This window comes from Drosophila suzukii, chromosome 2L (genome assembly GCF_043229965.1).
Source record: "Drosophila suzukii chromosome 2L, CBGP_Dsuzu_IsoJpt1.0, whole genome shotgun sequence".
Lineage (NCBI taxonomy): Eukaryota > Metazoa > Arthropoda > Insecta > Diptera > Drosophilidae > Drosophila > Drosophila suzukii.
In genome coordinates, this window is record NC_092080.1 from 3,504,710 (window position 1) to 3,526,109 (window position 21,400).

The 21,400-nt window shown below is 47.2% G+C and overlaps 1 protein-coding gene across 21 annotated transcripts in view; it reads right to left on the bottom strand.

The window, feature by feature from the left end:
- Msp300 (Muscle-specific protein 300 kDa) overlaps positions 1-21,400 on the bottom strand; it is a 108,991-nt gene that overhangs the window by 60,192 nt on the left and 27,399 nt on the right. For 17 of the 21 annotated variants that reach the window (XM_070999586.1, XM_070999587.1, XM_070999588.1 and 14 more), the window contains 6 exons: positions 8,129-21,316; positions 7,469-7,783; positions 6,227-7,369; positions 5,548-5,754; positions 5,160-5,397; positions 2,274-5,056 (listed from right to left, as the gene is read on the bottom strand). In XM_070999586.1, the coding sequence (XP_070855687.1) occupies positions 2,274-5,056; positions 5,160-5,397; positions 5,548-5,754; positions 6,227-7,369; positions 7,469-7,783; positions 8,129-21,316 (17,874 nt within the window). The remainder of the gene's footprint in view (positions 1-2,273; positions 5,057-5,159; positions 5,398-5,547; positions 5,755-6,226; positions 7,370-7,468; positions 7,784-8,128; positions 21,317-21,400) is intronic. The other 4 variants (XM_070999589.1, XM_070999585.1, XM_070999590.1 and 1 more) reach the window with 3 other exon arrangements.

Genomic DNA, 21,400 nt, shown 5'->3' on the forward strand with positions numbered 1-21,400 from the left:
ATATACATATATATAGTACGAATCGCGAATACAAAACAAAAACACGCTGCCAACCGCACAGATAAACGTCTCAACTTGAAGTGAACTCGGGGGAACTCGAAAAAAAGCCAACAGGCCCAAAAAGCAAATAAGCACGAGTTAGAACCCCGCTCTCTCTTAGTTCGCGGAAGAGCTGCCGAAAGAGAGGGCAAAAAGCCGGGCAAACACGTTTTTCCTACTATATGGCATAATGTATGTATATATATATACTTTTTGGGTGGGCGTGGGCGGCAAAAGTTGGGCTTCGCATATGTGCTATGTACATCACGCATACGCCACCGTGTACACGTCACTCTCTCACCAAAGTTGGCAGCAACAACAACTGCCGGCTTGCCCTATAAACCAATAACAACAACCAAACAGCTGTGTATGAAAGAGCAGAGAGCGAGAGAGGAGGCCCCAAAGGGCCGGTGCTCTTAAAGCTCGCTCAACAAACACCAACAAAAGTCACTTAACATGTGCGCTGGTTGTTGTTGCTGTGGCTCAATATTTCACTGAGAAACCAGGGCTAAAACAAAAACAAAAGTTTTTAAGACCTTGAGATACTTTAAATTTACCTATTCTTTCTGAACAAGAGTTACGAAACCATTTGGGCTTGAAACTTGAATTAAATCATTATTATTATTATATTATAATACTAGTATTGAGTTATTTTTAAAAAATAAAAGTTCTTTTAAAAATTTAAGTTTTATGACAATGAAAAGGGTTCCTTTGGCCAAAAATTCCGAATATATTTGGAAAAATATATTCCTAAAACATAGTTTAAAATGGAATATTCAGAAAATTATACTTCTAAAATCGAATATGGCTTAAAATGGTAAAATTCATGTAGTTCTAATTCTTTTCAGTTGGTATTATATTTCAAAAAATTCTAATAAAGTTTAAAATAGAATTTATACAATACTAAATGTATATCTTATCTTGTTTATTATTTAAAATGGTAAAATTCCTGTAGTTCTAACTCTTTTCAATTAATATTATATATCAAAAAATTCTAATAAAGTTTAAAATGGTACTTATACAATACTTATATCCCAAGCGATCCCTTAATATTTTTCCCCAGAACAAACTATCAAAACTGTAGTGTACCTCAGCCCTGGCTCAAAACTGGTTGCCTGATACAGTGTTGCTACTGCTGATGATGTCATGGGCTTAATTTATTTCGCGGCAGCAGAAGCAGCAACAACAACAGCTGTTTTTTCCAGTCGCTGAGCATAAAAGTCGAGCCAGTGCCTTGAATAATTATAATCGAACTGGAAGTCTGACAACGGACGACTGAACGATAAGCCCGATGAGGCCGACACACCGACAAATGGTGAACCAGTAGGTTAAAAGTTTAATGAGTTCCCAAGGTAAAAGCTTACGAAAGTAAACAAATGGGCACTCAACGTGTTCAATACACAACTATCAGCGCAAAATAAAAAGAAACGAAGAGAGATTACCAAAGTGGCAGGAAGAGAGGAGAGTTCCCTAAGAGAAACGGGCACTCAAATGCAATTGAAAGTGAGTTCGGTGAGAGTGCGGTTTCTGCCTTTGCCGGCCGGCAAAACCATGACTACCAAATGCAAAAAACGCCAACGAGTGCACTTTGGTTTTTTTTCGTGGCCGTGCCACTCCATAAAGTTGCTCTCGAGTGGATACATATAAACATATGTATGTTTATGGCACATCCTTGTGCAATGTGTCATTTTTTGGAAAACAGGTCTTTCGGCTACACACTTATATGAGCAAGGCACGCAAGCGAACAGCTGAATATTCGTGGCTACTTTAAAGAGTGCCCAGAATATACTCAAAAGTTTCCAGCATTGAATCCACATGTTGGGTTTCCATTTTGCAAAATATTTATATTTTGTAAAGTTAGTTGGCCCTACTAATCATATAAAAACTTATCCAACATCTTAAAAAAAATATTCCTAATTTTGTTATCATTATAAAATATCTTAAAGTTTTGTTTCCCTTATCATCTTGAACTTTTAAACAATCTAATTCATTTTTTCATTTCCAAACTGTTTTAATAATATTTATTATATTTAACTATTTCTTTTCTTTTATGACATTTATACCCATTCACACAAATCTCACTTAAAATATCAGTTAAATGATTACGATATAAGAATTTTTCGATATCGATTTAGGATCCAACATTTGTTGTACCTACTCACTAACCATTTAAGAAAATTCTCTAAAAAAATGTAAGACCCCGGAAATATAACCTAATTTTTTCTAAAACTCACCTGAACATTTCCAATGGCGTGGGACAGCTTCTGGATGTTGAAGTGCAGACCGGCCAAATTCTGGACAGGCTCATCGCTGAACTTGGTACGTTCAATGGTGGCCTTGACGCGATCGATGGACTGCTGGTATTCCCGCCAGCGCTCCGCCTCCTTCTCCAATTCGCTCTGCTGGGTCTTGGCATTGGCCAAAGTATTGGTCAACTTGGTCTGGAACTGAGCCAACTCCGCCGAAAGTTCCGACTGCTCGTAGTTGTTCAGCGAAGACCAAATCTTGTCGGCGGCCTCTTGGATCTGCTTGTGCACCAGATTACGGATGGGAGCCTCGTTGCCAAAGAAGATCTTGTGTTCGTCGAGATCCTGGACCAAGTGCTCGTAGTCGATGCCATGCTGGCTGTTCTGCAGACGCAGCTCGGCTTCGTGAACCCAATCATTGAACTTGGCCACCAGCTGCATGTACTCCAAACGTGAGTCGCGGTTGTTCTTCAGATACTTCTCACGCTCCTCGAGTTCATGGGGCAGGGAGGCAACCAGGGATCTGCCCTCCGAAAGCATTTCCAACAGGGAACTTGGCATGCCAATTTCGGTCTTGACACCATCATTGATTTTGTTGAATTTATTCAAATACGATTCAATGTCCTGGCTGAGTCCTTGGTGCTTTTGCAGCTCCCTTTCCACGGATTCGGGATCCCGATCCAGCAGAGGACGAGACTTTGCAGCTCCTTCATGGCTGTGCAGCCAATCAAGGATTTCGCTCAGCTCGGCAGCCATTTTCTTGTGGGACTCCAGTTGCAGCTGATGCTTCTGGCGTTGCGATTCCACCGCCTTGCGGAGATTCTGCAACTGATTCTTTAGGGATTGCAGTTGCTCGGTAATGCTGTTCTTATCGGCAGCATTGCCCTCGGAGGCAATCTTCTGGCCCTTGTCATTGGCCGAGGCCAGGACACCCTCGCACTCCTGAATCTTCACAATGACATCATCGTACTTATTGATCTTATCCTCCAGACTATCAGGTGAGTTTTCAATATCAATGATAACATCAGTGTACTTCATGATAAAGGCAATGATCTCATTGATCAAAGCAATAAACTGTTCGCGGAGCAGGAGGAGCTGGCGCAGATGGGCCAACTGATCTTCAATCAGTTTAATCATATCATCCTGCTGGGCCAGAATGCTCTGCAGCTCTGGCAAATCATCCATTTGCATATCGCCCATCTTGCTCTTGCTGTCCTTGAGTTCTTTGAGAATTCCCTCATAGGCGCCCAACAAATCCTGGACATCTTCAATCCTCGAGCCAATGGGGCGATTCAGTTCCCTGAGTTTCTGTTGAATGGTGCCCAAGAACTGACTGCAATCGGCCAACCTGCTCTTGGCATCCTTGTATTTCTTGATGTGATCACCCAGGGCATTCACGCGATCGTCGATGGTATTCTTGATCCTGCCATAACGATCCTTCATGTTCTTGATATCATCATTGAGTTTCAGTTTATCGGCATTGCTCAAAGTTGGTAGGATACTCTTTCCTTGTTCAGACACGTCGTTGATGAGTCCGCCCTTGTTCTCGGCATCATTCAGGAGTTTCTTGTAGTGGGCCAACTGCTCCTCCAACACAGGAAGACTAGTGGTACGCAGCTCCCCTTCGGTGGCGGTTTCCATTTCGTTCAACCAATCGCCCATGTTCTTCATCGAATCCTCGAAGGCCTTGCGACCCTGCAGAAGATCATCAAGGGACTTTCCACGCTTGCTGCTCTCATCCTTCAGGGTCTGGTAATCGGCGGCTATCTCATCCAGGATCTGCTGCAGTGCAGCCTTATCGGCATCATCGCAATCCTTCATTATGTTGGCAGCTTGACGCTGAACATCGGTCAAAACGCTGTCGTTGAACTGTTTGGCATCGTCATCGTATTTCCGGTTCTCCTGGATCTTCTTCTCGATCTCAGTGGAGGTAAGTGGATGATAAACCGGCAGCTTGCGCACCTCGGAGATTTTGGTTTTCAACCATTGGCGGGCCTTGTCCAGATCGTTCTCCAGAGATTTACGAGCCTTGCTGGCCTCTAGAGCACGATCCAATTCCGCCTTGAGGACTCCCGATAGATTGCGGTTTTCAGAGTTGAGATTACGCAATGCGGACTCCAGCTGGGAGTACTCAACGGGTTCCAATTCCTGCTGCATGTTAGCCACGCGCTTCTCCAGGACATCGGCCAGGGATTGCTTGGCCTCGGCATCCTTCATCAGGCTCTTGATCTTCTGCTGGCGCGCCTCGGCATCCTTGGGTGTGTAGCCCAAAGGAGTGGGGGCCTGCAGCTCCTCGATCTGCTGCTTCACCCAATTCTGGAGCTGATCAATCTCGCCCTTGGCTCCCTCCACTCCCTTGTTGGTCACATCCAGGAGTTGAGCCTTGCGATCGATGCGCTTGCCAAGATCGGCAAAACGACGATCGAGGGACTTCATTTGTTCTTCTACCTGCTGACCATCCAGATTGCTGATGACCTCCGCCACCTGCGAAGCCTTGCCCTTGAGCTCTTGAATCTTGGGATGACCCTGCAGCTCATATTCGTTCTTGATCTCATTAATGGCCGCCGTCTTCTGGGCACAATTCAGACCAGAACCGCGATCCAAAACATCCATGCGTTTGATTAGGGTATCGAACCAGTTCTGGACATCAGCCATTCCCTGGCGATAGCCATCAATTACATTCTGGCCAGCCTGCTTCTTGGCAATGGCATCCATGAGTTCCGATTCCAGTTTGTCAATGTTGTCATCCAGATCGGTGTCTTCATCGCCCACTAATATTAGGAAATGTATAAATTAATATGGTTTACAATGCTCCAAGGATCAAGATTTATGAGCCACCTAAAAATTAAACAAAATCCTATATCTAACACTTACATGATCCTGTCATTTCCAGCATCAGTTGGGATCGCTTGTCACCGATGGAGTTCAACAAATCGTTCATGGACACCAGCTCCTGCTGAGCTGCCTCTGGACGCAGTTTGCAAGGACGCATCATCCAATCCGAGACAGAGCTCTGCTGCTTCTTCACCCAATCCTGCAGCTCGGCGCGCTGCTTCTGCTGTTGCTCCAGTTCGCTAACGGATGCAGTCAAACCACCCAAGTGGGATTGCACCTAAATCAAAGGGATTAAAAAAAAGAGTTAGCAATTACACCTTATTTAGTAGTAAGTTTTTAACAAATAAGAACATGCAATTGTTAATATTATAGCCATGCAGTCCGCCACCTGTTGGATCCAAACTAGGGTTGGTAAGGATCATCTTACCTTAGCAACTAATTCATTCAGCTTGCCCACATAGGCGCTATTCAGGCGAACTATCTTACGATAGTTGCTGACACGCTCGTGGGCAATAGGATCCAAAAGCCCCTCATTCACATCGCTGAGCTCAACCTGTATCTCAACATCATCCTCGTCTTCATCATCATCTTTGTTGACACCTTTGGTTGAGCTCCGAGTCTTTGGAGGCGGTTTCTTTATAGCAGCAAAGCACAAGGCATAGCGATTTTTTTTGGTCGGTAGTGCAGTGTACAACATTTTACAGGGAATGTGGCAAATCAACAAAAGTTAGGGCAGTGTTGGGTTTTGTGGTGGTTAAGGGATTAATAAAAAAGAACAAGACATTTGTTAGAAAATAAAAGAATAAAAAAAGAAAATAGAATGGAAGATTAGCATATCTACGCTTTTAATTTTTTTGAACTATAGGAAGTCAGGAGAAAATAAATCACATTTAAGTTTCCAAAAAATCTAGGTTCTACTGGGGATTATGTAATTATAAATAGTTTAAATCCAACATCATAATAGGATTTTGTTAAAGAAGTATTTAAAAGCAATCTAACTACTACTACACAATCTTTCCATTCTTTTCCAAAAACAAGATAGTTACATAATTTTGAACTTCAAAAAGTGAAACTACAAATGAAGTAAGGATTCTACGTTTTCCTACCTGATCCAGCAGATCCTCCAGCTTGGCGCGCACAATGAGCTCCCTTTCGGGAATGGCCTGCATGGCGGTTTCCAGCGGAGAACTGGGACGACTTATAGAGGCAGTGGCTGCCTCACAAGCCTGGACGGCGGCTGCCAGTCGGGACTTCTCGTTGTTCAATTTATTCTGCATTTCCTGGGCACATCTCAATTGGTTTTGAGCCAATTCCAGACTTGTTGCCGGGGCATCAAGTTCGGTCTGGATAATGGGTTCGTATGTCTCCAGGTTACGCATAATGCTATCCAAAGTGTCCTCGTATTCCTGGAACTTGGCCAGCGATTCCAGAAGACGGTTTTTGATTTGCACAGAGGTTTGTAGGAGAGAGTTGTAGCTGTCCTGGATATTCTTCAGCTGAGACTCGACTGTGGGGCGAATGGCCGGAGTTGAGTTCTCGTAGCGCTTAATCTGCGCCTGACCCTTGGCATTCAAGTCATCCAAGTTGGTCTGATACTTTTGAATTTCACCCAACAAGGCCTCGTGCTGTTTGATCTGCTCCTGCGTTTGTTCGCGATTCGAGATGAACAGCGAGTTGTGGGCCATCAGTTGGAAAGAGATCTGCAACAGCCACTTCTCCACATCCTGCAGACTCTGGTGGTAGGCATTATAGTCGAACATCTCCTGTTCCAGCGAGGCAATGTGAGCGGCGCAGTCGTTCTTGAGCTTATCGCAACGGGATTGCAAGCGATTCACTGCATCCACTTCGGTGCCCAAATCACGAGCCTCCGACTGCAACTGCTCCAGGTCATTGCCCTTCTGTTTCAGTTCATTCGAAAGGGTCTTGTAGCGCTCAAGCAGGGTCTTCATCTCGCTCAGTTCGCCCTTGGTTTCCGGTGTCACCTTCAGAGTCTTCTCGGTTTCATTCAGCCACTTCTCCAGCTTGTCTTTGTTGGCAGCAAAGTCGTTCCAACGATTTTGAGCTTGCTTCAGATCGGTCAACTTTTGCTTGACCGCCAGACCCAGGGCATCCCAATCCTCACGGACCTTGGTCATCAGATCCCGTAACTTCTCCTGCTTATCCTCGGGTGTGATGTTCGACGCCTTAGAGTAGGCATCCTGCACCAAGGCCAACAGATGCTGACCCTCGGGCAAACGAGAAGCCAAAGACTAGGAAATAAATATAATTTATATTGTAATTAGTTCAATGACGTGTAAAAACACAGAATCTTTACAACTAATATTTTTAAAATAATATAAATTACTCACATTGACGGTATCCAATTTCTGGGCAATGATAGCAGCATCACCATCGGTGGAGCAATCATCAAGAACCTGTTGGGCCTTCTCTATCCAGGCATCCATTTCCTTCTTGTAGTTAAGGAACTCAGTATGATCGGACAGGTTCTTCTCGATCTTGGCGACCAATCCCTGAGCGGAAGTCAACAGCTTGGTATAGTTGGCCTGAGTTTCGATGGTCTGATCCCGAATGCGAGTGCAGGCACTTTGCTCCATAAGCAACTCGCAGTTATCGTTCAGATCCTCTACATTGTCCTTTTCGGCCAGTACTTCCTCAAGGAGTTTCTAAAGGAAGAGAAATACTTTAGTTTAATGATCTAACACTGGTTATTGAAAGCACATAAAGCAATTAGGCATTAGACAAGTGTCTGTGTAAATGATTAGCTGCAATTGAGATTACAAAGTGATTAGCTGAAAAGTTAGCAGTAGTGATTAGTGTGGGTTAAGTTAATGATTTAATTTATCACGGTACGGAGGTATTTAGATACAAATTCGTTTTTTCGGTGAGTTCTACTTTACGTGCGCGCTTTGGCTATACATATATAATATATTCGATTTAGTACTTTTTATTTTTTTGGTTAGAGGTGCGTGCGACAGTTGCGAGATCTCGACTTGACGAAGATTTCTTACCTTGGCATTAACCAAATCTTCGGGGGTCTTGTTTTCGCCTTCCTGGGATTTGGTAACGCGCTTGCTCATCGTTTCGATCCAAAGGTTGATCTTGTTGAACTTCTGCAGGAAGGTCTGCCAGGCGGCCAGACAAGATTCCAGGCTGCTTCGAGCATCGCGGGATAGAGCCTGAAGGGTTTCCCATTCGGAGGTGAGATGCTTAATCTCCTGGGCCACATTGTCCTGGCCTTCACTTCCGCTGGTGGCAATTACCGCCTGACTTAGCTCTTCGCAGGCTTCCAGCAGGGACTTGCCCTCCAACGAGGCGGACTGTAGATCTCCCAATCGATTGAGACGGCTCTCCACTTGATCCTTCTCGCCATGGCAGTCGGCACACTGCTCAACTTCGATGCGAGTACGACGCAGCCAATCCTGCAGCTCATTGTATGCCTGCTTGTATTTTTCATGGCTGTTCACCTGGTTCTCCAGCGACTCAATGATCTTATTGACCTGCGTCTGCAGCTCATCGAATTTGCCCAGACCCGGTTGGAAGTCGTTCAGATCCAAGCTGTTGTCCTCCTTGAGACGCTGATTGATCTTCTCCACAATGTCATTGTGGCCATTGATGTCACGCTGAATGACGCGGAACTTCTCGAGCGCGGCGCGCTTCTCACTCAGATCATTCAGGAACTCATCACTGGCCTTGACACTCGGTTCCACATCCTCCAGCCATTCGACCAGGATCTTGTAGAGCTTGAAGATCTCCTCCAGCTGAGCCAGGCGATTGGCCAATTTCTGGCGAACATCGTTGAGATCCACCAAAAGTTTGTCAAAGTCCTGTTTAAGGGATTCGGTATCCTCCTGGATTTTGGCTGCTCCATTTTGTTCAGTGTTCATAATCACCTTTTCCTTCAATTCCAAAAGGTAACGCAGCTTGTTCTGACCGGTTTCAAAGCCTTGACGAAGATTCTTCACGGTGTTCAATTTAATTTGAACTTCGTTAAGAGTTCCGGGTATTTGTTCACACTCGGAAAGTTTCTCGCGGGTCTTCTCAATCCAAGACTGACACTCCTCGTACAGACTGTGATGTTGTTGGTGCTCTTGGTAGTGCATCTCCAGCCGACGCATCACTTCCTTGGCCAGGGTCAGTAGAGCATTGTATTTGGTTGTCAACTGCATAATGGCATTACTGATCCTGGTATCGGAGCAAGTCTCCAGCAGAACCTGAGCCTTCATGTTAAGATCGTCCAGAGTCTTCTGCCAGTCGAATAGGGTCTGCAGATGTCCCTGGAATTGCTCAAGGACCACCTTCTTCTGGATTAAGCTATCCTGTAACTTGTTGTAGGATTGCACCAGAGCTTCGGTCTTGCTTAACCACTCCAAAGCTTCGGTGTACTGATCCTGGTAGTCTGACCACTTGACAATGCCCACTTCCAGATAATCCTTGGCCTTATTAAGTGCTTCCCTGTAGGCATCGAATTCCTCCTGTAGTAGGGCCACTTCCTGTTCGATGATTTCACAATCCTCGGGTTCAGCGCTGCGACAAGCGATTTCACCTTGTTCCAGAGCATTCTTCAGTTTCTGGGCACCTTCGGGCACCTCACCCTGCAGGATCTTCAGTTGGTGGGTCTTCTCGGCCAGAGCCTGTTTATCTCCAGTGGGTTCAGAGCACTTGCTCAATCGTTCCTTGGCATTTCTCAGCCAGGTAGCAAAGTCATTGCCCGCATCAATCAAAGACTGATAGCTTTCGATGGTGTTCTTCTGCTTTTCATACAGATCCTTAGCTTGCTTGGTGAGATTCTCGTACTTATCGGAGATCTCAGTGCCCGGAGCACCTTGCTGCAAAACTGAAGCCTTGGAAGTAACTGACTGAATCATGGGTTCGAAGGACACTATGTCCTGGACAATGTTGTTCGTCTGGCGGAGATTGGCCTTACGTTCGCTCAAACCACTGCTGAGACCAGGTTGACCCCTCTTGGATTTAACGATCTTCTGCTCCAAGGCTTGCTGCAACTTAGCCTCCCTATCGGTGATCCATTGCTGCAGCTGCGAGTAGCTGGAACTGTAGTCAGCCCATTGAAGCAGATTCGTCTCCAGCTGCACCTTGGCTGTGGACATTTTCTTAACCAGGCGATCCCATTCGGTTTGGAGTTCTTTCATCTCGCTATTAATGGCATCACGTCCATCAGAGCGAGTGTTTCTGATTATCTTTTCGCCATTATTGATTGCGGTGTGTACCAAGTTCTGACCAAGTTCACGGTTGCGAATCAAATCCTGGATTTGCTCCAAGCGACGTTGCAGAGCCTCCTTGGAGCCAGCTCCCTCGCCGGCCGACTGAATTACGGATTTGGCATTGGCTATCCAATCCTTGGCAGACTTCATATTAGCATCGTATTCGCGATGCTGGTCGCGGTTGGTCTCCACTTTTTTGAGGACATCCTTTGCCAGGTTTACCTGCACTTGATAGACGGAACCCAAGTGTCTCAGCTGATTGTTCACATAGGTATCCAGGTGCGACTTGAGCAAACTGGCAGCCGAAGCATTGAACTTATCAATGTCATCCTTGCCTTTCTCAAGACGTGACATCACTTCCTTCATATCAGCCACCTGTTTCTCCTTATCAGGAAGGTTGGGACACAGGTTGAGCTTGTGATTCTTCACAAGGATATCGATCTGCTGTAACCATTCCATCAGCCGTTCGTACTCCTCCTTATAGGCCCGCCACTGCACCATGGTAACCTCCAGATTCTCTTTCTGTTGGTTGATTTCACGGAACAAGCCCTCAAAGCTGTCGCGCAGGGCACGGATATCATTCCTAATGATCTCCTGACCTTGAGAAGAGGTACTGGCCAACACCACTTCTCCGGTGTGGACCAAGTGTTCGACCAGAAGTTCACCCTGAGCTTGTTTGTTAAGAAGAGCTTCCGTAGCTTGGACAGCATTTTCGATGGCCAATTTATCACTTAAGCTGCTCTGTTTCAACGAAGGGAACTTCTCGCGGGCGCGTCCAATCCAGCTAACCAAATCATCGTAGGCCTCCTTGAACAAACGATGATCCCTGTACTGATCCTGACGATCTGACAGCAGTTTCTGGGTCTTGGCAAAGAGTTCATCGAAGGTGTCAAGCACCTTTTGGGCCTGGAAGGCTGCCTGACTTTGTTGACCGCTGGCAATCATCTCCTTGGCCTGGATCTTAAGGGCATCCACATCGATCTTCTCGACGCGAACCTTCTCCTCCGTAGATTTAACCCGATCCAACTGCGCTCGCTTCTCTGTCATGGTTGTCTGATGCTCACTTAATTCTTTGACTAGCCCATCTAGCCACTCATTGAACTTGCGAACATTTTGCACTTGGTCCAGGAAACCGGACCATTGAGTAATGGAGTCATCCAGATTAGATTTGACATCCATGATGCGCAGAGCAATTCCTGACCAGAGATCCTGGAGATCAGTGAGTTCCTTGTTAATGGCTTCATGACCTCCGGGGGCTGTGTTAGCCAGCACATGCTGAGCCTGCTCGAGGATCTTCAAGACACGAGCAGAACCTTCGTCCTTCAGCAAGATAACATCTTGAATAGTGGCAAGTTTCTTATCCAGTTCTTTTGGACTCATAGAGGACATGTCGGAGCAGTAGTCCAACTTCTCTTTGATGTCATTGATCCAAGAGGAGCAATCGGAGATAGCGTTGTCGAAATCTTCATGAGAAGCAACATACTGCTGCCAACGGTTGTTGAGCTCCTTGACCTTGTGGAAGATCTGTTGGTACTTGGTAACCAGCTCGGGACCCGAAGCTCGAGTGCTGGTTGGTCCCTTCAGCAGAGTCTGTGCCTTCTCCGTGACATTATCAACCTCCAATTCCTTGGCGCGTACGTCTCCTTGGAGTGCTTTCAGTGCATCCAACTGAGCACGCTTCTTCGGTAGATCCTCCTTAAGGTCAATTGCGTGAAGGTTGTTATCCGTATCACGAATCCAAGCCAAACATTGGTCGCGCAATTGTTCGTACTCCGACCAGTGCTGTAGACGCGCTTCAATGGCCTCAATAGTCGAGCTGATAGCGGTCAGTAGACTCTCCCATTCTTGCTGGGTGGTGTCGATCTGGGACTTGATGTTCACCTGGCCCACATCCACTGTACCCGGAATGACCTTCTCGCCCAAAGCCCTCACTTGATCAACTCGAGGGAACTCGTCGGCCAAGCTGGCCTTCAGATTCTTCAGGCGATCGAGGTTCGTGTGCAATGAGATCTGTTCCAGATCCAGATCGCCCCAATAGTGAACCGTATTCAGGGTAGCATCGATGAACTCTTGAGCATCCATCACAGCCTTGGAGTACTGCTGATGGGCACTCACAATACCCTCATAGCGTTCCACGTAGTTCTGTGCTCGCTTTTGCAGCTTTCCAAATCTGTCAGAAATGTCCTTGAGTATTTGGTCCACAAGGTCCGTTTTCTCTGGCAGATTGGCGGCAATCTCCTGAAGATTGCCCAACTCCACCTGATGGTTGTTGATGTCGTTTAGGATGTCACGATAGGTCTGCAGTTTGGTGCGTTTCTCATCCAGCGTTGTTTTCAACTCAATATCAGCAGGAAGAGCATTCTCCGTTTCCTCCAACCAGCTCTTTAAGCTGTCAGCGATCTCATCAAAGCCAGACCATTTGGCGATTTTATCCTGAATCTTTCTCGCTGTGATGGCAATGTTATCAAACAACTGATCGAATGTTAGATCATCCAGTTGACTGCGAATGGCTTCGCGTCCTTCGGTTGCGGTGGATCCATAGCATTTTTCGCCCAGCTCAACAGTGCTATTCAGCAGCTGAGTAGCAGTGGGTTGCTGAGCCAGAAGCTCCTGGATAACCAGTTGTTTCTTCAGAAGATCGTCACGAGATGCTACTGTGGACAAATCACAGCAATCATCGTAACGAGCCTGGGCATTAGCCAACCAATCTGCACACTGCTTGTACTTATCATTGAAGTGACCATGGTCCTGGACAGCCTGCTCGCACTTCTTGAGAATTTCCTTGGCTGTAGCCTGTATCGATTGGAATCGGGAGGAGACCTGTTGCACATTTACAGCAATCCTGGTTTCACCAGAACTTTGCACCAGCTCCGAGGTATCGTCCTTCATCTTGTCAAAGTCGGCTTCGTTTTGACGCAAATTCTGCGCCAAGGACTGGAAGCGATTCAATTGCTCTTCTTTCTCCTCGAATGAAGATTTCAGATTGTAGTTCTTCAGAGCATTCTCTGCCTCACCCAACCAGTTGATCAGGCGATCCAAGTTGACCTCATAATCATTCCATTGTTGAAGGCGATTCTCCAGTCCACTCTTTACGTCACTCAAAGAAGCACCGAATTTCTCAAAGTCAGCATGCAAGTTGGCCAGATCGCGGGCCATTGCCTCCTTGGAGCGGGCAGGAATGTTACTAGCCTGTTGCTCAATGTGATCCTCGAGGGATTTAAGTTTGGCCACTCCTTCCGGCAAAGCATCCTGAATCTCGTTGATTTTTTGAAGACGTGCTTGGAGAGCTGCTTTGTTACCTGAGTAGTCAGAGTAACCGGTAAGCCGATCCCAAAGATTTTTCTGGTAGTCCTGTTGGGCCTTCTGCAGCTCACTGAACTGCTGATACACATCGAAAGCTCCGTCAAGATCAGCAACCAATTTGGCACAATCTTGTCCCACTTGCTCATAACGCTTGTTCACATCTGCAACTGCCTTGGAGATCTCATCAGCATTGGCAGGGGCTGCGCTTCCCAGAAGGGCTGCTGCCTTTTCATTAACTGCCTCTACAATACGCTTGTGGGAGTTAATGTCCTGGTTGGTGGCCTTGTACTTGTACAATTTGGAGCGGATTTCCTGGGCGCTGGTCCAGCTAGCTGGGTTTTCGTTGTGAAGAAGTTTTTCCACTTGATCCAACCAGTTGACTGTTTGATTGAGAATATCCTGGTAGCTGGAGAGCTGAACACCTTGGGCCTCCTGACGTTTCTCCAGGTTGCGAATGCCCTCGTCCAGTTTGTCCCAACGATCACGTATATCACGCAGGTCCTTCCGAATCTTCTCCCTGCCCTGAGTTGAAGTCTCCGGCAGAGCCTTTTCTCCAGCTGCATTCAGAGCAGCGAATAAGCTCTCAGCTTGCTCCTTTTCAGAAAGCAGGATTTGAAGAATGTTGGAACTCTGGGTGGGTTCATCCAAAAGGACCTTCTCCATTTGTGCTTCAATGGGTTGGAGCCACAAGTCGACCTCGTTGTACTTGTCTTGGTAGAACTGGTGATCATCGACAAGGTTGGACCAGCGGTTGACCACTTCCTTGCTGAGAACCTGTAGCAGCTGATAGCGATTGGTGATCTGAGTGGTTAGAGTCTTCAGACGATCGGCTCCGCAGTTGTTGAGCAGGGCATGGGCAGCATCTCCAAAGGCATCGATCTCCTTCTCCTTTTGGAGAATCAATTCCCTTTGGATCTTGTACTTCTCCAGCTGTTCCACTTTCTCGTGGAGTGTAGACTTCAACTGCTGCTCACGGAAAACAGCCTCTGCATTGCGGCACCACTTGGTCAGTTCTTCCAACGTCTTTTCAAATTTGTCCCACTGGGCAAGAACATCCTTCTGCTTGCCTTCAATGCCCTCGATGTCATCAAAGTGACTCTTCATGGTGGTCTCCAGCTCCTCGATTTCCTTGTCCAGCACTTCGTTGCCCTTTTCGGAGGTCGTGGCCTTTACCTTCTCGAACAGATCACGTATATCGCTGATCAACTTCATGGCCTGTGGTTTGTTTTGAGCCAACTGTCCCAAGGTTTCGATCTTGCGTTTAATGTCCGCCTTTTCGCCATAAGCATCATCGCACTCCAGCAACTTGGCCTTCTCATTGGAGATCCAAGTCTTGGCCGAGGATAAGGCGTTGTTCAATTCGTTATGCTTCTGGACACAATCCTCCAGATTGTGTAAGATTTCATCGGACTTTTGGACAATGCTCTGGAAGAGCTGCTTGATCGAGGCCAAGTACACGTTCAACGAGTTATCCTTGATCTGATCCACCAGGATCTGAGCCTTGTCGCAGACATTATCGACAAGAACGTTGTGCGTGGTGATTTCCTGATGGAGCAACTTGTGGTTCTGCAATTGAGCACGCTTTTCCTGCAGCGTCGTCTTTGGTTCGGTGTGACTCTGCATGGCCTTGTCCACATCCTTCAGCCACTTGGTGAGCTGATCCTGGGCAATGCTAAACTCGTTGAACTGCAGCAGACACTGATCGATCTTTTGCGTCGCCGAGTTCAAGTCATCGGTGTAGTTGTCCCACAGGGTGCGCAGAGCACGCAACTGCTGACGGATGATTTCACGGCCTTCCGGACTGGTGTGACCATAGAGCTTTTCTCCACGGTCGATAAGACCTTCGAAGAGAGTGGAGTCCGAAATACGCTTGTCGGACATCTCGCGGAGCTTATTCTGCTGATCTTGCAGCACGCTCTGATCACCCACGATCTCATTGGCCTTAGCTAACTCGTCGACCGAAGACTGAAGACTTTGCTTGAATGCATCGAAGTCGTTATCGAAGCTTTCGTGATCCTTCACATAGTTCACATACTTGGCTATCGATTCCTTGCATAGATTTTTCAGGGTCTGATAGCGAGTATTCAGGCGGGACAACTTAAGGTTCAAATCGGTTTCACCCTCGATCTCACGACCTTGATCCATTAGCTCATTGATGGCCGAGCCACGGCGTTCAATGTCCTTTGCAATCTCCTGAAGCTGCTTCAAATGGGCATTCTTGGCTTCCGCGGTACTCTTAAGGTTCTGGTTCTTAACCACTGCCTCCACATTCTTCATCCAGTTGTCCAGTTCTTCAATAATCGTGTCAAACTCATCCCATTTAGAGCAGAGCTGCTTCAGTTTTACCAACGAGTCCTGACACAGAGTCATGAAGTCCTCCCAAGACTGCTTCGGTTCCTCGAAACCCTTGAGCAGGGCTGGATGACCACTGGCATGGGTCTGTGTGAGCACCGTTTCCAATAACTTGTGACAGGTATCGAAGATGGAATCACCCTCAGGCTTATGTTGCAGAAGATTTTCCACAACAAGCAGTTTCTCCTCGGCACCTTCCTTCTCAAATGTGGTCTCGTTAAGGATGTCAATGGCTTCGGATTTAATGGTATTAAGCCAATCTTGTGCTTTTTCCAGAACCTGATCGTAAGCCTCATGCTTAACCACATGATTTCCCACGGTTGTAATCCTATCGGAAATCTTCTTGGAGAGTGTGTTATACTCTTGGATGGACTCGTCGGTCTTTCTCTCCGACTCATCATCGCAAAGGGTCACAGCCTTGTCGTGTAGTTGCTTAAGAGCATTCTTGTGAAGGGTAATCTCCTGCAGCTGGGTCTTGTAATTTTGAAGAGCAGCCTTTTTGGTGGCCAAAGTTGGGTACAATTCGTCACCGGCGGGAACCTTCGCCTTCGATTCGTTAAGGTAATGCGAAACTTGAGTGTAGCTTTCTTCAATGGAAGTCTTCTGAATCAAAACACCCTCAACTTGCTGCATGAATGCATTTGCTTCATCTCGCAGATAGTCGAACTTCTCACGCATTTGACGAAGATCAGAACGGATACGTTCGCGATTCTCAGGGGAAACCACCGGATACAGGGCCTCACCAATGTCCACTGCGTTATTTAGCAGAACCTGACCATTATCAAAGGTCTTGATGTAGTTCTTGACGGTCTGCAGTTGTTGGGCTGTGGCAGAAGAAGATCCAGGAGATCCCATGCGGGCCAATTCTTGGAACTCGATCTTAGCATCCCCGAACCACTCGTTGAAATCCTTGGCTGCCTTGGCAAAGTTGGCATTCGACAACTGAGCACTACGGATCTTATCAATGTAGCCAGTCAGTGCCTTAGATACAGCTTGATAACGCTGCACCAAATGAGTAACAAACTGTCCAATTCTTGCCTCGGGGTTCTTCTCAATAAGCTGTTGGGAAGTCTGCTCAAGGCTATTAATTATGGGCTCATGGGCCAACACATCCTGTTGGAGAATAGACAATTCCTGAAGCTTTTGTGGCACCTCGGGTAGATTGACTTGACTGCTAGTCTCTGCCTTAACGCGACCTTCGACGTCACGCAACCAGTTGGAAATCTGTTCATTGGATTGCTCGTACTGTGACCACAAATCGACGTTTTCATCGAGGATATCCTTGATTTTGTCAAAGCTATCCTGCAAAGCCTGCATATCCTTACGAAGTAACTCGGCATCGTTGGTAAGTTCAGCAAGGTTTTGAGGCGATTCCACAGCCTTCAACATCTCCAGTGACTTCAAGGTCTCGGCATGACGCGCCTTGCAATCATCAATGCTCTTGCTGACCTCCTGTAACGAGGACTTCTTCACATCGAGGTTGTATTTGTCACTGGAAGACTCAGGCTGACACCAGGCCACCTTTTCGCGTTGAGTGGCAATGATGCGCTTCAGCATGCCTACTTTATCGGCGTGGAATTTCTTGAGGAACTGCAGCAGGGAGCTCTCAATCTTTTTAGCATAGAGATCGACGTTCTCATACCGTTTCTGCACATTGTTCAGTTCTTTGGGTATAATGGACTCACTGAAAGTGGGGTACAGATTACGCAACTCATCGACCTTTTGTTTGATGTTATCAATCTCGTTTCCGCTATTGTCGAGTTCACCACGCAGGGCGCGGCATTGCACTAGACGCTCCATGATCTTGTTATTATCACCGGACATATCGTCGCACTTGATCAACTGCTCACGGAGTTTGCTCACCCTCTCGCCGGCTTCCTTGGAGCGTTTACGCAACTCTTGTTCCTGATCGTTAAACGAAGTGGTAACAGCACTCAAGCGATCAGCATTGTTGCTTACTTCAGCAAACTGCTCGGTCAAGAGTTTATTGAGAGCAGATAGAGCTGGGATCTCTGCGCCCTTGTTGATCTTCACCAAATCATTTGTCTTCTCCACAATCGAATCCTTCAGAGCCTGGTAGGAAGGCAATTCCGTGCGATATTTGCTTAGACGCATAGGTCCAAACTCAATTTCAATTGAGTTATCCGCAGCATCGCAGAGTCCCTGGTTTGTTTCGGACAACCAGGGGAGTAGGTCCTTCTTGGCATCTTCGATCTGTGACCAAATAACGGCTTCAGTCTCGTAGACATGGGCATTTTTGGCTGTCTTATCATGCAGATCTTGCCAGTGTTGTTTGGCAGCTGTTACCTCCTGTGGCACTTCCTGGGGGATTGGCTCTCCAATAGCACTGAAAAGTTTGCCCACATTGCTTCCCCGACGCTCTAGTTCATCCAAACTGAGCTTGGATTTGCGCAGCTTCTCCATGGTCTTCCTGGTCTTCTCCGAAGCCTGATGGAGCTCAGTTTCATCACGTGGCTGTTGAGGTATGGCATTGAACAAATCTTCTGCCTTCTTCAGCTCCTTCGAGAACTTGTCCTTGGAGTCAGCATACTCCCTCAAGGCCTGGCTGATTAGGTTGTACTTCTGAATGCGATCAGCAATCTCGTTCTGCAAAGAGTCGTAGTTCTTATCCATGACAAGAAGGCTCTCCTGAATGGCAGGCATGCTGGAAATATCCTCACGCATCAGCAAAGAACCTTCGTCATGAATGCGATTCTTCAGATCCGCCTGGTATTTTAGAGCCTCGTTCAGAGCAACCAAATCGGCAATAATCTGATCGATGTTGTTCAGGGTCGGATGCTGTCTGAGAATCTCGTCCAGCTTAGCGCGATTCTCTTGCAGAGCCTGGCCAAAGTTGTGCTCCAGGGCATGGAATTTGTCCTTGCGTACGTTCATCTGTTGAATTTGCTGCTGTTGATTCTGCGAGCGCAGCTTCAGATTCTCCAGTTTATTCTCAACATCATTCACAATTTGGGTGGCGATCAGTGGACGGCGGGACAAAGCATCTCTCAACTGGATGGCCGGGTTTTCATCGATCTCCTTGGCCTGACCCTTCCAGTATGAAATACCCTGACCTAAATTGTCGATCTCCTCGATCACCTTGGAGAGCTCCTCGGCAGCGGGTCCTTCTGGTTTGTCCAACTGGTGTTTCAAATAGTTCAAATGCGATTCCGTGTCGTTCTTCCAGCCCAGCAACTCCGTCCACTTCTCCAGAGCTGCCTTCTTTTGCAGCATGTTAGTCTCCAGGTTTTGATAGTTCACCACCAATGCGGTGTAGGCATCATTTAGGGCATTAGACTCTTCGGGAGTGGCTCCCAAGGCCAGTTGCTTAACCTCATCGTAGATGGCATTAAAACTCGGCTTCTTATCGGCATGTTCCTGTAGTAAGGCATGGATAACATGGAGACTGGTCTCAACACGCTCTGGGTTGATTTCTTCCACTTGGGTGACTTGGTTACGAAGCTGCTCCATCCAGTTGGAGAAGTTAACCAGTTTGGCATTGAAATCCTGTCGCGAGATAATGGCATCGGAAACTTCGTTGATGTGACCGCGAGTGGCTTCCGAGAGCTTCTGCAGCTTGCCCTTCATTTGATTCACGCGATCTTTCAAAGCTGCTGCTCCCTCAGGAGCCAAGTGCAAACTAATCTGATCGGCATTTTGACCCAGAGTCACGAGCTTGGCCTGCTGCTGCGAGATCTCGTTGTTAAAGGACTTCAGTTTGACCAGCTCCTTTTCGAGCTTGTCAATGTGCGGGGTATTGAGGACAGCTGGACGGCGAGACATCAGCTGCTCACCCTGGCCAACCCAATCCTCGAGCTTGGCGGCATCGGCGTCAAATGACTTCCAATTGGCCACCAACTTCTCAAGCTTGGCGCTCGCCTGCTTCGCGTTCTCATGGACAGCCGTCCAACGCGAGTGCATGGCATCCAATTCGTCGGGGGCATTGGTCTTACATAACATTTTATGACTAATGTTTGATATGCCATGGAGCTTGTCCAATTGCTCCTGGCACTGTGTCTCGAATTGTTGGGCATTCTGTTGCATGGCAACGGCTTCTTCGAGGGAGATGGGCTTAGAAACTACATTATTTACCTTGACTTCGCTTTGCTCCACGGCTGGCTTGATTTGCTGCAGACCGGCCTGGAACTGCTGCCAGTTGACAAGATCCTCCTGCACAGCCTGTGCCTGGTGGTCCACGTTGCGATTGATAGCACTGAGGACCTCCTGCAGCTTGGTGATCTCACCCTTGAGTCGCTTGGCCTCGGCAATGTTGCCCTCTTTGGGGGCCAATTCGGAGGCATCGGCGGCCAAAAGATCCAGTTGCTTCATGCGATCGCCAAGGATACGCTTGAAGGCCTGCACCTTGACCACACGCTCCTCCGGTGTGAGATCCTCGGACTGAAGGGCCTCGATGTTCTTGGGGGCAACCTTGTTGGCCCATTCTTGCAGTTCGGCGAGGCGTGTCTTGTAGTTGTTCCACTTGGCACTGTAGTCCTCCAGATAGCCAACGCGATCCTTCACATGCTCCATGGTATTGAAGAACATCTTCTCCACCTCGGTTACTTCCTTCTCCAGGATGGGACGCTTGTCGGGAGCAGCCAGAGGAGCCAGTTCTGATTTGAGAGCATGCAACTTAGGCAGAAGTTGATGGGAAGCCTGCTGCAGTTGCACATTGAGATCTCTCTTGGACTTCAGATCCTGGCTAACATTTTTGGGATCGGTTTGCAATGGAGTCAAGGAACGAAGCTCAGTCTCGGCAGTTTGCAACATGGAGAAGATGTCGTTCTTCTGGTCCACGAACTCGCTCCAAACAGCCTGGGTTCCCTTGAGGGCCTGCAGTTTGTCAGAGGTTTCGGTGTAGGCCTGATTCCATCCAGTCTCCAGGTTCTTGACCTCGGTATTCACAAAGGCTGGGGCATGCACATCCTTGATAAGATCACGTCCTCGTTGTAGCATAGACATGATGTGCGGACGCTGGTGATCCAGCTGATTAATGGCATACTGCTGCTCTTCAATCAGGCGATTCACACGCTCCAGACTGTCGGGAGCTGGTATATTGGCCGTCTGATCCTTGACCTTGCTCAGCAAGCACACAACCTCGTGAACTTCACGGCGGTAGGTGTAGCACTTAGAGAAAACTTCAGTCTTGACCATGGTAATCTCAATCGTGGGGATGAGGTTCTTGTAGCGAGCGATCAGGTCCTCCAGTTTCTTCTGCTCCAGATTAGCTTCATCTTCAGTAGCGTAGCTAAGAAGCGAATCCAAGGTCTTGACCAGCCATTTCATGTCCTCGCGTTTGTTGTCAGCATCCTGGCAGATTTTCTGTTATAAATAAAAAATATACTATTAGTATGGTGTTACTGGGTTCATGTGATGCGAGATGCCAGAGTACTCTTTCATTATAAG